At 42.2% G+C, this 16,903-nt stretch overlaps 1 protein-coding gene across 2 annotated transcripts in view; it reads left to right on the top strand.

Annotated features, from left to right (window-relative positions):
* POU6F2 (POU class 6 homeobox 2) overlaps positions 1-16,903 on the top strand; it is a 305,787-nt gene that overhangs the window by 234,399 nt on the left and 54,485 nt on the right. For both annotated transcript variants that reach the window (XM_083706324.1, XM_083706325.1), the window contains exon 5: positions 1,106-1,419. In XM_083706324.1, coding sequence (XP_083562450.1) covers positions 1,106-1,419 — 314 coding nt within the window. The remainder of the gene's footprint in view (positions 1-1,105; positions 1,420-16,903) is intronic.

A 16,903-nucleotide genomic window follows, 5' to 3' on the forward strand; every position in this document is an offset into this window, starting at 1 on the left:
AACGAGACTCCTAGGAATTTCCTTCTTAGCTTGTGATTGTCAATTATATATTTCTTTTAAAGACTTTTTAAAAGTTCAGTTACCCCATCATCACATTCTCATGAAGTGAGCTATAAAGTGCCAGTATTTCCATTTTACAGATGGGAAACTGATGCCAAGAGACACTAACTTGTCTAAAGCTGATCTTCAAAGACAAAGAAAAAAGAACTGGGATTCAAACAGAGATCTCTCTCCCAGACCTAGGCCACTTTCTGGTGGACAACAATGACTGCTGAAAATTTTGTCACCACAAAATTTATAGCAGGGGCGGCTAACTTGTCCTCTGGATGTTATTAGATTTCAACTCCAATATTGGCCTATGGTCAGGGATAATGGGAGTTGCAGGCAAGCATGGCCAATGGTCAGAGATTATGGGAATTGTAGTTCAATGGCATCCAATGGGCCACAAAGTAGGTGTCCGTGATTTACAGTGATAGCATTCATTCTGTTGCTAAGAAACGTTAACCTATTACTTTACTCAGTATCTTTATAGGAGGGCTTCATAATTTGAGACTCATAGAACTGAACACCAACTATGTGTTTTGGCATCTCAGGTGTTTGGCAACTGCCCCACAGGCTCAAGAAACATTTCTTAACGCTTCTGTTCAGCTGCCAAACATTAATTGTCGGGTTCTCTTCACTTGGCAAGTGACTGGCAGTACAGACCTGCCCTACAATCTTTTCTGTTCTTCCAGCTTCCACTTTCTTGGCTCCCGCTAATTTCTGGATTCTAGTTTCCTCCAAGAGGCTTGACCAATGGTGCTTTCTCTATCTATGTTCAAATCATTTCCCCTACCTATGCAAAAGAAGAGTGAGCTGTCTATGAAGACTGCTGTTACTGTAAGAATGTGTCTCAGAGGGAGCAGGAAAAAAATGCACACTGAGACTGTACTCGCATTTTGAGCTTTTATATCTGCAGGCAGAAGCCTATAGCAGAGGTGGCCAGCTTTTGTTTTCTCCTCTGCTCTTCTGACAGTGCTCTGGAGTCTGGCAGTATATCTTTGCAATCTACACAAAGAAACACATGTAATTCTGATTTGAATTTTATTTTATTTTTTACTTGTAGCTACCTCATCCCTGAATTCCCAGCTTCAGCAGCTTCAACAGCTTCAACATCTCCAGCAGCAGCAGCAGCAGCAACAAGGCCAAACTAGCCAGCAGCCACAGGGACAAGCCAGCCAGCCACAACATCAATCTCAGCCACAGCCACAGACGCAGCAGCCTCAGCAGCCGCAGCCCCCGCCTCCACCACAGACGCAGCAAACACAAAGCCAGAGTCAGCCGCCACCAGCTCAGCAGTCTTCAAGCTCTCCTCAAAAGCCCAACCAGTCACCAGGGCATGGCCTTCCCTCACCTCTCACGTCACCAAACTCACTCCAGGTAAGGCCCCTGGTTATCTGAGAATTTGTTCTGGCCACTTCTTCCAAAGTTTCTCTTGCTCACCTCCTCGTTTTGTTTGAGTAACCATTTGCCCATGTTTTCACTTGGTTGCTGGCATCCATCTGTCTTGACTCTTGAGAGACAATGGAGCAAACATCTGGGGTTGAAATCAAACAGCTGTGTTAGCAGTACTGAAGTGACCTCCCTTAGGACACAAGCCTGGGCAGTGCATGGAAGTCCTGGGCTGCCCAGACAACAAGACCATCCCTTGACCTCACTGATGTGGTCCAAAGGAAAGCAGAGCAATACGATTGGCACTAGCTTGGCTGCAGCAGTTGCCAGAAAGATGCCATCCAACCATCTTAAGAATTCACTGTGGATTTATATAGGGTTTCCTTCTTAGACTTTTCTTCTCCCAAACATGTCCCACAAGGCAGCAAAGGTTGAGGATCATAGTTTTCCTTCCCAGGGCTGCCTTCCCAGATTGACGAGCCCCACCTGCCCCTCCCTTTCCTCTACAGCATGTTCAGAAACCACCTTCTTGACCATTTGACCCACTATTTCTCTTGTCTATGACATGGGGCAGGTGGGTAGAGATGGAGAGGTATGGGATAACTAAAGGGAAAGGTGAGATGCCTCCCACAAGCTGCCAGGTCAGCTACTGATGGGCAGAGATATCCCCCCCATAGTTCTCTCTCCCCTCGTTTTATCTTCACAACAATCTTGTGAGACCAGTTGGGTTGAGAGTGAGTGAGAGACTTAAGGGCAATTAGTGGGCTTCATGGCTGAGCAGGGATTTAAGGGCACGTGGACATAACATCGTTCATCATCATGGTCTCACAGTGGCCAACCAGATGTCTATGGGGAGCCCCAAAACAGGACTTGGGTTTAATTTGTTCAAGGCTGAATGAAAAGAGTTTTTCCCCAAATCATCTTTTGCCCATAAAAAGGTGGCTATTGTCCTCCACCTCTTTCTGGTCACCACTCTCCTGTCCCTCATACTTTCCCACAACACCCTGGCAACTATCAGCCAGTTTATACCCACTCTTAAGCACCAAGACCATTCTTGGTTTGTCCCAGGTATATAGCATTACACTATCATTTGTACCTATTTAAAGAAGGGATACAGGCTGCGTGTGTGTGCGCGCGCACACACACGCACAGACGAGTATGGTGGTATTGATGACTAGACGTATGGTGCAGTCTGCAAGCATCTGCAAATAAGAACAGCAGTCTGTGAAAAACAGCTGGTACGAATGTACCCTAAGTCTCCATGTGGTAGCAAAGGAGAGTCCATTTCATTCCTCAGGAAGGCAATGATCCACTCACTGCAGGGAAAATAAAATGAACTCTGCAGGGGTTGCATGTACATGCTGATTGCTGCCAGCTAATTTAAATCAATCTTTTGTATGCATGCTGTACCAAACCAGCAGCTTTTACGTAAGCAATAAGAAAAAAGCAAAACCGAACAGTGGGAATTCCTAGACTGCTTTCCACTGAAGGGTAAATGCCTCTTTTTCTAGTGTGTTATCAGCAACTTACACAAAATAAGCCATAGGCACAAGTATAGGAAAGCCAGGGAAATGTGTTTCCCACAGCTTTGGAAGTGGGGTGGATTTTTATTAGTTCATCACCCAGCATATTTGCGGAAGCTCATACACAAGTCTCATTCACTCAGGATGTTCTCTGCACTGCAAACATGCAGCCATACCCCCTACATGCTTACTTGTAAGACTTATTCCTAAATGTGCATGGGACTGCAACCTTAAACCCTGGCCCCAGGTAACTCTTCGGATTGGTGAGAGGAGATTAGTATTTGCCACAGAGAAGATTCACCTCCTTCATTGAAGTACGCTTCCCAGAATTCTTTGGGGGAAGCCACCAATATGAATGTAGTATGGACAGGTCCTCACATGAGACAGAAAAAGCAGCCAAATTTATTTTGAAACATAAACAGAAGAGAAATCCACAAGATGGCAAGCAAGATAAAGATTCTGGCCACCCAACATCTCTATCTTTGTCTCTTGAAGTTGCCCCTTTAACAGCCTTTTGATCTGCAGCAATGTTACCAGATGGTAAAATGTATGTCAGTTCTGTAAAGAGTTTCACCAGCTGATTCCTGCATAAAAAGCAATCCAGGCTATTTTCTTATTGACCTGATTTGCTCTATTGATTAAGGAGGGGATGGGAAAATCTCACTCATATGCACATACTAATAAATATTGTTGTGTGCCATGCTGTCATGCTATTGGCTGAATGTTAATTAATAGGTGATAAATGCAGAAGATCACTTCCCATTTGTATGGACAATGTACCTCTACCTGTAGATAGGATCCGGGAATGAGAGCAATTACTATGCACGCGTGAGTCAGAGCAATGGATGTGCTTCTTCCTTTTCTACAGAAGGCTACATCCCAGCCATGCTAAAGTCAGAGTTTTTAGACACACATCCCAACACATTCTCTCCATCAGGCAAGCAAATGGCGTTACCACAATTCTAGGACACATTCAAGCCAGTCAATAGCACTTGAGGAGGCTGTGGAGCAGGACTGGTGAGGAGAGCGGCCTGGGGAATGGGAATGTCCTTAGAAGAGTCACCTAGGGCTGTACAGATGTGGCACCCTGGTCTGTGCCTGCCGGTAACCCTCTTGATTACAATGGAAATTCCTTCTGAGTCAACATGCCAAAGACTGAACTACAGATGTGGGCCAAGTTTTACGGTGTGGGGAGAGGCAGTTTGGAACTTGGTTGGCGGGGGAAGCGTGTTCTGTATTCATCACAAAAACCTGTTGTTTTGAAAGAGTCCCTGGGCTCGGGAAATCCACCGTTTGCTGCAAAGGTTCCCATGTAGCCATAGCACAAAGGGTATTAGTTTAGAATTCTTTGGCCTCAAAAGCACAAGTTTCTTTAAAAGGCACGACAATAATATATTGCCAATGAGTACTTAAGGTTTGTGGGCAGGCTGTTGTGTTAGCAAGAGCTTAGGGACTCTTTAATAGGTAGATTGATGATGATGATGATGATGATGATGATGAAGGAGAGAGAGATTTAGAGAGAGTTAGATCCAAAGGGGTTGCTGTCACATTTCATTGTCTCAGTGCTGCTGCCAAGCCAGCATAGATGAGTAAATTCTGTATGAGACACATCCTAAACTAAATAAAAAAATTCCTTTCAGTAGCACCTTAAAGACCAACTAAGTTAGTTCTTGGTATGAGCTTTCGTGTGCATGCACACGAAAGCTCATACCAAGAACTAACTTAGTTGGTCTTTAAGGTGCTACTGGAAGGAATTTTTTTATTTTGTTTTGACTATGGCAGACCAACACGGCTACCTATCTGTAACTGGAACATCCTAAACTGCTTGTTAACTACCCATCTGTTTGCTGTACTCCTAAGCAGCTACTGTTGCCTTTAGTCTTGCCATCTTTAAAATTATTTGAATGCTTCTGTAGGATTGGCTGGGAGGTGTCTTGTTTTGTTTTGTTTCCTCCTGACCCTTGACTGGCCACTAGTTTTATGAGGAAACCATTCTGAGGAAGGATCAGAGTGTGGGAGGCCAGTCCTCTCCTGTATTTCCCAGGTACCAACCAATCCTTTTGCCACAGTGCACTGTTTCTTGCTTCTAAACTGGCAGCTCAGGGACCAGCTGATATCCCTCACTGGCCAGATTTGACCCCCGGCTCTCTAGCTGCTGATGCCTACATTAGGACAAGGGGACTTACAACGGCACGCAGACGTTACTTGACACCATTTTCCACAACCACTATTGTAAAAGCCTCTAAGAAGCCGGTTTGTGTTTGTGTCTGTTTTTTGTTTTTTGTCTGTTGCTTTAACTTAAATATTGACTTGGAATTAAATTCTAGGAAATAATAGCCTCCAAGGTAAATGGTCTTTATGAACTAGAACGAAGCAGTTTCAGTTTGAAGAATATTAAGGGAATAAAGATCAACTAAGTTACAATTTGACAGGTTAAATTTCATTTCTGAATTCTTGATTTTTCATGTGGGTTTTATCTTCTTACATTATTCAGCGGCTGTCTGAAAGATATTGGTTTAGAACAGGGCAACTTAGAAAGATTGTCATGGAGAAGCCAGTAATACAGAAGGATGATTGCATTTATTTCAAAAGGCTCTGAAGGATAACAACAATTATAACTAAAAATGTACAGGTGCTGTCATGTCTTCAGACAGAAAATTAAATGAAAGTGACTTTGTTACATATACCTGAGTGAGGTATTTTACTTTCTTTTGTTGATTTTAAATTGATGGCGGTGTTGGGCTGCAAACAGAGCTACAAAATTCAGAATGATTCTTGTTAGATTTTTCTGTGTCACGCTATGATTTTATTACTGTTTTGCACTTAGGTCAGCAGACAGTGCTGCATTTCCAGGTTGCATGATGTGTGTAGGTGTGGGTGTGGAGAGAGAGAGAGAGAGAGAGAGAGAGAGAGAGAGAGAGAGAGAGAGAGAGATACACAAACAGTATATATGGCTACCTGTAATGGTTACCAGGGCCATCTTTGACCACACTTTTAACCTGTTTTGGTGGTGTTACTCCTCACATAGATGATGATATTCATGAATTTACAGCGCAAACATGCTTTTCAGGTGCATAGACTTACTTCTGCAACCTTCAGGAGAAAGTACTTCCAGAGTTCCTAACATGAAGTATCATTTCAAGCATGTGATTGAGAGTAAGAACAGAAAACAGTTTACACAATTAAAGTAAACCATACCGTACGCTGTGGTAGGAACAGGATAGCAGCTGGAGGTCTGGGTTCTAATTTCTTGCAGTTCATGCCAAGGACTTCCAGGCCTCAGTGGTCCTTCTTTTAAAAGTACACACTCATACACTCGTCCAAGCAGACATGAACCATTTTTTATTCAATCACACATATGAAGTTGCCAAATCATATTGGTTCATTATACAAATAACCCTTATAAATCCATATCTAATGCAACAGGATCTGATTAAAATCTGCATTTTTTTACTTGTGATAAATTAATCAACTTACAGTACCAAGCAATTGGTGAGAAAACAGATAAATCTTAAAATATGACTGACTACTAGAGCTAAAAACAAATAGTCACTGCTTTTGTGTTTGGGGAATTAAAAGGAGGTAAGGGGAAATAAGAAAGGGGAGAGTAGCGAAGAGCCTTAAAAATAAAAGCTAGTAGCTTAGTGATAAGACAGAGTTGCCAAAAAGTAAACTAGAAGACCAGTATTAGGTGCTGCTGCTAGCATGGTCAGGGATTAAGTCAGTAAGCTTAGACTCTAGAGAGACTGACTTCAGTTCCTTTCTGCCTGACCAGAGTGACTTTCTTCTCAACCTAAGTAATATTATTTCAGGTTTTTGCACTAACGGGGGGGGGGGGGGGAATGCATGAAATACTGGCTGTACTTACAGCTGATTCAGGCATGGCATTGCCACAGCTTTGGCATGTGAAAGGAATTTGACCCTTCCCTTTCCTGGTGTGGTCCTGAGGTAAACCCCCTCTTCTGAAGAGCTAGTATTTGCACTGGCACCACCTTAATAGCTCCATGTGTCTCCTCATGTGAGCCAAACATCCCACTGAAGAGGGAATTCACACAATTTCACAGATCAACTTCTGTGAGCAAAGTATACTCTGAAACCAATTGATCTGTGAAATACAGAGAGTTCCCTTTTTACGTTAGGCTGCTCATGAGGCCACATGTATAGCCTGTTAAATGCACAATTAAGACACCAATAGCCATAGATTAATGTGAACTTTATATGTAGCAAAAGGTATGCTACCACAGTGGCTGCAAACTCAGGCCCAAACTGATAGAATGAAATAATCACATTTTATGTATCATGTTTTTTTCTTGTTTAACCAGAAGGACCATGTGTAATTGTAGTCTTATGCTGTTTCTGAATCCTTGTAAATTGGGGGATGGTGGTATTTTATTTTGATGCTAGCTGGTGCTAGTGTTCGATTCAGTTCTATCCATATATTTGAACCACACAAACGAGAAAAATCTGCTATGCAGAGGAAGAGCTATACTGCAGCTGGAAAAAGAACCCAACTGATTCTCACTCTTTTACTCACCTACAAAGATCGACAGAAAATGAGGAGATTTCCCAAGGGCTGCCTTGACTGTAGAATTATTCTGACCATTTTCAGAACTCAATGATAAAGCACCTTTGTGTTGTTGAAACCTACACAAAATAAGCAAAGCCAAAGAAGGAACTTGACGGGTAAATAAAAAGAGAGAAGAGGGTGTTTGGGTAGGCAGGAGGAGAGGTGTGGAACATCAAGACTTATAACTACCAAAGAAACCAGCCCAAATAAAAGCAAAGCCTTAGATTGCGAAAGCAGATTCTACTTCAGATTAAATTTTCATGCTAATCTTAAATAATATATCTGGCACCTAGATATTTTATGGCAACGAAAAATAGATGGGAAAGCTCAAGCTTAAATGAGAAAGAGCACCTGCACAGATGCCCCCAAAACCTGCTGCTTCGTAAAAGTAAAACACAACAAGCAAACATTGCTTTCAAGGGCTGATTTTCCATTAAAAGAAGATAAAACTGTTTTTCTAAGGAGCTCAATTCAATGTTCACTGACACTTCCAGGAATTTGCTACAAATCTTTGAGATTTGGGAGAGGTGTGGACAGCAAAAATTATATTGCTTTGAGAGTAGGGATGGAAGGATCTGTCCATTTCACTTCTCTGTTTCTCATTTTCCCAATCTTAAATTCAGTTCGCCAGCTTTCTGCATCGATTTGTGATTTTTAAAACACACACACACACACACACACACACACACACACACACATTCTTCAGCATTTTAGTGCAGATTTCCCTTAAGAAACACATTTTTGTCTGTGGTTTTGACTAACGTGCACACTTCTGCAAGCATTTTCTCCTTATATATGTCTCTTATTTTCACTAATATAATTCATTTTTATACACACTTCCCCTGATATATGCATTTTTGTAAACGCTGTTTTTCCAGAAAACTGCATTGCCAAATTTGGGTAAGTGCAGATTTTGAAGGATGGCTGCATTGTGCTTCTTGTATTGTTTTGGAATGTGTGAATTTGATAAATTCAGCTTTAAATGCAAACTGAGTCAAATTTCTCCCCTCCCCCTATCCCTATTTGAGAGTAGCTGTTTGAGGAAGAGCCATAGTTCTACGGTTGACCATGGTTTGGTAGGGGTAGAAGAGGCTCCTGTCTGAAACCCTGAAGAGCTTCTACCAGTCAGAGTACTGTGTAGATGGATGAAGGGTCTAGCTCAGTGCAGGACAGATCCCCATGTTCTTGGTGTGGCAAGTTGACTAGGATAAGGAAGATGTGGGGAAAGTTCTAGCTCTCGTCTCTCAACTGCCCATGTTGTGTTTTATAGAGATTCGACAGCAAGCAGCCTGACCCTGACCTGCCACTTTCAGGTTTAGCTTGGTCCTGTCCACCTACTCTTCTCCCCATCCCAACCTCAACTGGGCAAGGAGATACCTTGGCTGTATGCTTTCCTTTGCAGGTGCCTTGACTTGTGCAGAGCATTAAGAATGTCACCGGTGTAATTTGTGATAGAGTTGTCTGTCTCCTGTGACTGAAGTTAGTTGAAATGCAAGAGAGGAAGGGTCCCCTGGGATTGTGGTGGGGGCTAAACGGAAAGCCCATGGGAACCAATGGAGCCTTCAGGCTGCCAGTTGCCTGTCCCTGCTTTAGTATTTCTTGAGTGCACCACTTTTGAAAAGCCTGCTAAAATATCAATGGCCATCTACAGAAGTTGTTATGACTCAGTAGCACTGAATAAAGCACTAGATTGTTAGAATGCAAAGCAACAGCACATTGTTTGATTGCTCGCTTCTTTGATTTAAAAGCCTATTCTCACCATCACTTCAGGGTGTGGTATCCTGGTGAAAAAGCTTCTGATGGGTCCGGCTGCATCTTTTATATGAGAGCCACGAGTTGTGTGCATCTGCTGTGTGCCAAGGCAGTTGTGTTCATCTGTGGTTGTGCACCAGAATCAGCTTTAGGCACACCACCAGGTGTGAACCAAAAAGACGGTTCAGCACATGGTGTTGAGTACAGGTGAGAGCCACGAGTTGTGTGCATCTGCTGTGTGCCAAGGCAGTTGTGTTCATTTGTGGTTGTGCACCAGAATCAGCTTTAGGCACACCACCAGGTGTGAACCAAAAAGACGGTTCAGCACCTGGTGATGAGTACAGGTGACTAAATTGTCCCTCAGTGGGCAGAGCTGGAAACTGACATGGAAAAGCTCTTCCACACAGCTACCACATGATGAAGTGGTTGTGAGAGACACATCCTTTTGAGCCAAAATACAGGCTTAAGAGAAATTTGACACGACAACATTTATTCACAGTTGGATAGTCCTCTACAAAAGTAGGGGGCTCCAAAAGAAGTAGGACTGCAATTGTCAGCATTCATGTCCAAGATGCCATGAGTTCTGCCCACCCTATCCAGCCAAAGCTCTCAAATACTCCGTTGGTAGACTGTAAGTGTCTGCTAGTTATTCACAAATCAGATTCATTCCGCCTCCACTTCGTGACTAATGCTGGGTTCACCTTACCAGGGAGAATCATTGTAGGGAATGGGGAATCAAGAGGCAATTGGGGGGTCCTACTATCTCAAACACCCATTTCCTCCCCCACCCAACACACACACTTTGTGAATCCTCCATCACAAGAACATCAAAAGTGAAGACGGAGCAGGGGGAAAACTCTGTTTGTACCAACTATCATAGAATTCACTGATGGGAGGAAGAAATAGAAAGGAACAAACGCTATATGGTTGAATATAAGCTTTCAGTTTCTAGATAGGATTTTTCTGGGCAGAGTTTTCCAAAAAGAATACTGCAGCCAGAAGTGAGGAATCTTTTCAATCATTACTAGACAGCTTGATGGGGGCTGTGTTGACATTGGTGGGCATTGCCAGAGGCAAAAGGGGTGGAGCAACATATATGTCTCCTACCTCTGCGCAGGCCACATTCCAGCCACACAAATGTTTGCAGTTTCTACAAACACACACTCTTCTTCTCCTCCATGCACACAAGCCGGTGGCACTCAGAGGACACATTTCAGCCGGGCAAAAGCACTCAAGGGGGTGCTGTGAGGGATATGGCCTGGGGACAGCCTGAGGTGCCATATTTTGTCCTTTGGCCTGAGGTTTCCATCCCTGATTAAGATGCCAGTGTCTGATCTCTGCCTGTGTTATTAATGGATTTGAATTACTGGAGTACAGTCCGTCAACTGTAGAAAATGAGTAGGATTTATATGCTGATCAGTCTGGATACCCACCCTGTATTAGGCAAATATATATATATAGGTATCTTTTCCAGCAAGCTTTTTTTCTATTCCAGGAGCTTGCTACCTTTTGGGTTGATTAAGCACTTGTTCATCTCACTGCAGGGTTTTGAAAAGCTGCATTTAAACAGAATAAAGTGATGTTTAAGGGGTTTGGAAAGGGAATGTGTACAAGAACCTTTCTGTTCCCTAAGGAAAGCTCTTCTCTGCTGATGCACTGCTTGGCTGGCCCGTCCAAATATACTCTCTGCAGGTGTTGCTATTTTTAGAAGCGCAGGAAGAATTGTTCTGAGTCACATTTAAAGTGAAAGAAATTAATCTTCTAGTAAAACAATTGGCATTATTAAAGCCCAAGAGGCTAGCCCTGAATTTAATACCAGAAAGCATTTGCTGCAGAATTCACTGAAGTGTGTGGATGGGACATCAGTTGTGTTGGTTTCCCAGTCCTTTGTCCCCTCCCCAAACCACCTCCATAATTCAAAAAAGAAATAGCTTGCAAATAAATACAGGGGGGCCTGCAGTTCTTGCATTAATGCAAACCTGCATAATTTACATTTCCCAAATAATACATGAAATGAAATACAGTTAACCTTTGATGCAGTTAAGCGGCCAATAAAAAGTCTACAAAACAGCATATATCAGGGGACAGTGTGCACAAAACTGTGTATATTAATGAAAATACTACATGAGAAAAGCATTATGTTAGTGGAAATTCCTTACAAAAATGCATATATTAAGAGAAATACACTTAAAAACATGTGTGAATTTCATTGTAGACTTTTTAAAAAAAACGTTCACGAATGGGGGGAAACAGAGCTTAAGTGAAAAATAAGAAACTGAGAGAAATTGAAATGGACAGATTTGAAATTGAAATTGACAGATTACAAACACTTTCCTGTGTGGATGCTTTCCTTCCAACTCCAGACCTTCCATTTACAGAGCAGATAAAAGCAAGTTTGTGAAGATTCATAACATTGCAAACCATCGGTATCACCCTAGCCAGGTGAGGAGGATAACTTACCTGATCTGTTCAGAAATCAGGAGTGTAGAAATATTCTCCTTACCCCATAGCAGAGCAATACTGAAAGCTGATAGAAACTGAGATTAGCGAGATTCACAACAAGGTAATACATGTAACCATTTGGTAAACTGAACAACTGAGTCCATTCAGAAAACCAAGGTACTTTGCACCAAGGTCTCTCCAAGCTGGTTTAGTCATTTGTATGATTCTGCCAAATGGCAAAAGAAGATTTTAGCACACTTCAGGGGTGTGTGAAATGTAATGTAGAATGGATGCCTGTGACTGTGGTGGATACATGATACTATTTTACTACATGACTACTGTGCATCTGTATCCAGTGTATAATCAAATTCCTCTTTCTATTTGGCATGAAGGAAGCACAGGATCAAGCCACCCTTGGTTAAGAGACCTCATCACGAGGTAGATTAGTGCTTGAATGGAGTTAGATGACTAGCTCACCAAGTGGTTACATTGCAAAAGGTCATTTGTCTTCATCGTCCCTGAACCATACAACCAACAATTTCCTATGGTGATGGGTTCCTACAGTTGTCCAACTACGAACTGCTGAACAGAAAGGATAGTACATACTTCTTTCTGTCAAGGACCTTCCACAAGCCCCAAGTATGTGGAAGACACTGCAGGCAGAGAAGTCTGGATCTGAACTCTGAAAGGCTAGTTGCTTTGCTTTGAAATATGGAGAAACGTAAAACCGAACATTTGCAGCAAACTCTAGGAAATAACGTATGATGTCCACCTGTGGATCCTGGTGTAGTTACAGTTGATTTGATTAATGAATGCTTTGAAAATAAATAAAAATGATACTTTCTTTTTCTCCAAAGCCAGGATCATTTGAGAGAGTGACTAAGCACTCTTGGAATGTATGAAATTTGTTGATTGCTGAGTTAGAGCCTGCCATCTTTTTACCGGGGATTGATTGACTGGTGCTGCAGGTCTTTCACACTTGACGCTCGGATTTGACTTGAAAATTCTGCCAAGTCTTTTACTCTGAGATTTATCTTAATTAGATCTGAAAGACCTGCCACAGCAGAATAGTCACACCGATTAAAATGAAAAACAGGAGAAATTACTGATCAAATTAATCATAATGCCGGGTTACAGCTGTAGGTCTGATGTAATTTGCCACTCCAGTGAGTTACATCGGCCCAGGCACAGGGAAAAGAGCTGCTTTTACGCTGATCCGTAACACCAGCCAGCTTCGGGCAGCCCATCAGGACGCTTATTCCATTCGTTCTCTTGGCTTAGTCTGACCTTACTGCGGCTACTAGAAACAAATAAGGGCTAAATAAATAGAGGCGGGGGAGAGAAGGATATATCATTTTATCCCCATGGTCACACCATATATACATGGGGAGATTTTTCTCTTTTATGCACACAGTACATTCTCTCCCACACCTTATACTCCAGCCCACCCACAAACAAACACACTATTCCTGAAGTGTGCAAAGAAAAAAATATCAATAGGTCACAATGGCCAGCTGTGTGGCCTGGGACAAACAAAGTCTGTCTTATTTTTTGGAAGCGAAGCTTTTGAAATTAGTGCTGAGAACTATAAATGGGCACAATAGCACACGAGGGCAGGGAAATCCTGTGGAAGATGATAGATCAATAATTACATCAGACATTTCACCTGGCTGGTGGATATGAAGTCTCATTTTTAAATCATAGAACTGCTGTGTTCTTCATCATGCTGCAGAGTACCCTGGATAGATCATGTGTGAGCTCTAGGGAAGTCAGGAGGGGTACAAATAACCCAAAAAAGGTGTGAGACAGGAAGAGCTGTTGGACAGTAGAATGGACTCCCTTGGGAGGTTGTGGACTTTCCTTCACTGAAGGTTTTTAAGCAGAGGTTGGGTGGCCATCTTAGATGCCAGGTTTAGAGGGCTCTGGGTGCAAGGGCACCCACAATGCGGGGCTCCAACACAGATTCCAGTTTCCACTGTCTGAGCACTGACACAACCCCCAGACCAGAAGTCGCACCAGAGGTCTCGCGAGGCCTTGGATGTGATCTCAGAGACCCCACCAGGCCTCTGAATGCAACTTCCAGTAGAAATTGGAAACTTCCAGTAGAAACTGGAAGTCATGCCAGAACTCTCGCGAAGTCTCAGACATAACCTCCAAGACCCCACAAGACCTTGGAAGTGCCACTGATACAACGTGACATCACAATGTCTTGTTACATCACGGGCGCCATTGGTCACCCATAACCTGGGGCCCAAGTCAGCACCCCTGATGGCCATCTGTCATGGATGCTTTAGATGTGATTCCTGCATTGCAAGGGTTGGACTAGCTCACCCTTGGGGTCTCTTCCAGCTATGATTCCATGATTCTGTGAAAGGAAGAGAGAAATTACACCTATTCATTCAAATGTAGCATGAACAAGGTGTGTAGCAAAATGATTATGGAGAAAGAAATAAAACTTTTTTTAAAAAAAAGAAGAAGACATAAATTTAAGACTATTGAGTTGTGGGGTTTTTTTAAAAAAAAGTAATACTTGAGATAGCGTGTGTGTTCCAAGTATATCACACATATTATCTCAGTAGTCCGTACAATATTATTACCACCCTATTGCTGGTTGAGGGAACTGTTGCTTGCCTAAGGCAGCCTAGTATTTGCATGGCTACAGTGAAATTCAAACTGGAGGCTTCCCAAATCAGAGAGCATACTCTTAGCTGCTAAGCTACACAGCTCTTTCACTGAAGAAAAAATTTCAGAAAGAAAGAAAGAAAGAAAGAAAGAAAGAAAGAAAGAAAGAAAGAAAGCTATTTTCTAACAAAAAGCAAGTCTAATTTCAGTTACATTTATCTGGATAATATATAACATATTAAAGATGGTAACTAAGTTCAATAGTAGCGCAGACTAAACATGGAAGTCAGCTCTTATATAGTCGGAGTTTAAGTCTCACTTGCCCTCTCCATTAAGGCTGCTGTTGATAATAAGCTGAGGGAAAAATTGCTCAAACATCTCTGCACTATATTGTACCGAGCAAAACGTATTGGGTGAAGGATACATATTCACATTTGGGCCCGTGCTTCTTTACAAAAAAGCATGGTGGGGGAATGCAAAGTGAATGTCTGGGCAGGAGGGTCTTATCCTACGTATGATTGCTAAAAGAGAAATAGTGGTATATTTCACATTAAATCATCCTATCTTAAACTTATTTTTTCTTAAACAGGTTACGTTGGTTTTAATGGGGTGAAGCATTTAATGGTGTCCACACATGCAGAGAGCATTTCCGCCCTCGTGTCTCCCTGCCCGGTACCATTTATGGATTGTGTCTAGGGGAGTGTCAGGGGCTGGCCGGATGTGCACACAGGGATAGTGAGGTCTGATTTGGGAGACGGGATCAGTGATTTCTGGGGAACTGTACCAGCCAGGAGGCAAGAGTTGGAAGCAGGGGAAGCTTCAGAGCTGGAGGGTGGAGCACAGGATGGGTGGGAAGAAGAGGAGGAAGAGGCAGGTCAGGCAAGTGAAGGTCCAGGTGTTTCCCCACCCTTGCCTGCACCACTGTCTCCCAGAAACAGCTGGGGAGTGAAAAGGGATGGGCAGAGGAACATAGGCACAGTCTCTGACTGCATGTGTGCAGCCCATCAGAGGAAGGTACATAAACTGGTAGAGAGGTCCCCTGTTGCTGAAACTGCTCCGTAGAACAGGGACCTGAGAATAATTGCCTATACGCTAGATTGGGGTGCATAGGTCTCCAGAGTGCCAGAAGCAACTGTATGTGTTATCTTTGACAATTAAGGGTTAACTATCTGCCATGTGCTTTCCTTTGACTGGGAAGCATGATAGAAACATGGCTAATGAAGGGAACTTGGGTTCCATCAACATAACAATAATTGTGCATTTAAAAGAAAAAATATCACAGGTGTCTGAAAAAATGCTAAGCAACTGAGGTCTTGCAAGATCACAGAACATTCTCCTTAGTTGGCAAGCCCTAAGAATTTACCATCCTGCCATTGCTTTTCTAGCCACTTCCTTACACAGATACTTTCAAACGGTGAACAGGAAGATGAAACTTTAGAAGTTGCCCTAAGGTAGCAGGATCAACCTCCAAGCATTTTCCCCTCCAAGCACTGATATTTTTGAAGGTTTATTTCTTTTTGAAGGAGCTGATCGCTGTGCTGTCAAATGTGCTAATGAAAGGTTTTCCTAAAGTTAATTTTCCCACTCGTAATACAATAAACAAATTTACTTTAACACTTGAAAAAATCCATCCATACTAAAGAGAATCAGTTGCTTAATCCTAAAATTAAAGGTTATTGCATGCAAGAGAAAATAATTACATGCTCAAAGTATGGAAAAAAAAGAAAACTTTTTTTAATATGTAGGTATTTGTATAATTAAAGACTAATCAAGCATGAAGGCTGCTGACTAAACCAGAAAATGAGATTGTTGGCAAGCAATATTGCAATGTAAATGCCATTTTTGTTTAAGTACTAAAAAGCTGGAGAAATGATATCTAGAAGAGATTAAAAGCAAACAGCATTGATAATAAATATTTATCAGATTTCAAATGCAACATGATATTTTACATGCAAGATGTATTTGCACCGAACTGTTCAGTCCTTTTTCAGGGTCTGTTACCACCTCTGCTTTTAAAAATGTGAAATAGGCAAAGGTTTATACATTTCCCAGTGACAAGATTTAACACTCCCCAACATGTCAGAATAGGCAAGAGACCTAGTTACATGAAAGACTCTTTCCTATGTACAAGAGCCTGTGTTGCTCCTGGTTTTATGGCGTATGTAGCAGCCTCTTTCTCATTGTCTTCTTCTAAACCCAGGAAAATAAGGACTGCGAGGAAGACTAAGTAGGGTCTCGAATTGTGCTGGCAAGCTGGACAAATTCCAAAACTCACTTGCTGCCTGTGCCTGCCCTACAAAATGATAATTCTGCAACCTGCCAAGAGTTTATATTATGTTGCGTTAAAGGCTTCCAGATTTTATTGTGCCATAGGTTTTCATTGACCAGATTCCACTTCATCAGATACATGTGTTATCCTTACACAATGTTATTTACACACACACACAAGCACGAAATTCATCAACTTTTTGCTCCATTGTTTACAACTTATCAATATCATTGGACAAATATATCTACACACATGCATCTAATACATTTCATGCATCTAATAAAATGGGCTCTATTC

This window comes from Podarcis gaigeae (genome assembly GCF_964106915.1).
Source record: "Podarcis gaigeae genome assembly, chromosome: 12".
NCBI lineage: Eukaryota > Metazoa > Chordata > Lepidosauria > Squamata > Lacertidae > Podarcis > Podarcis gaigeae.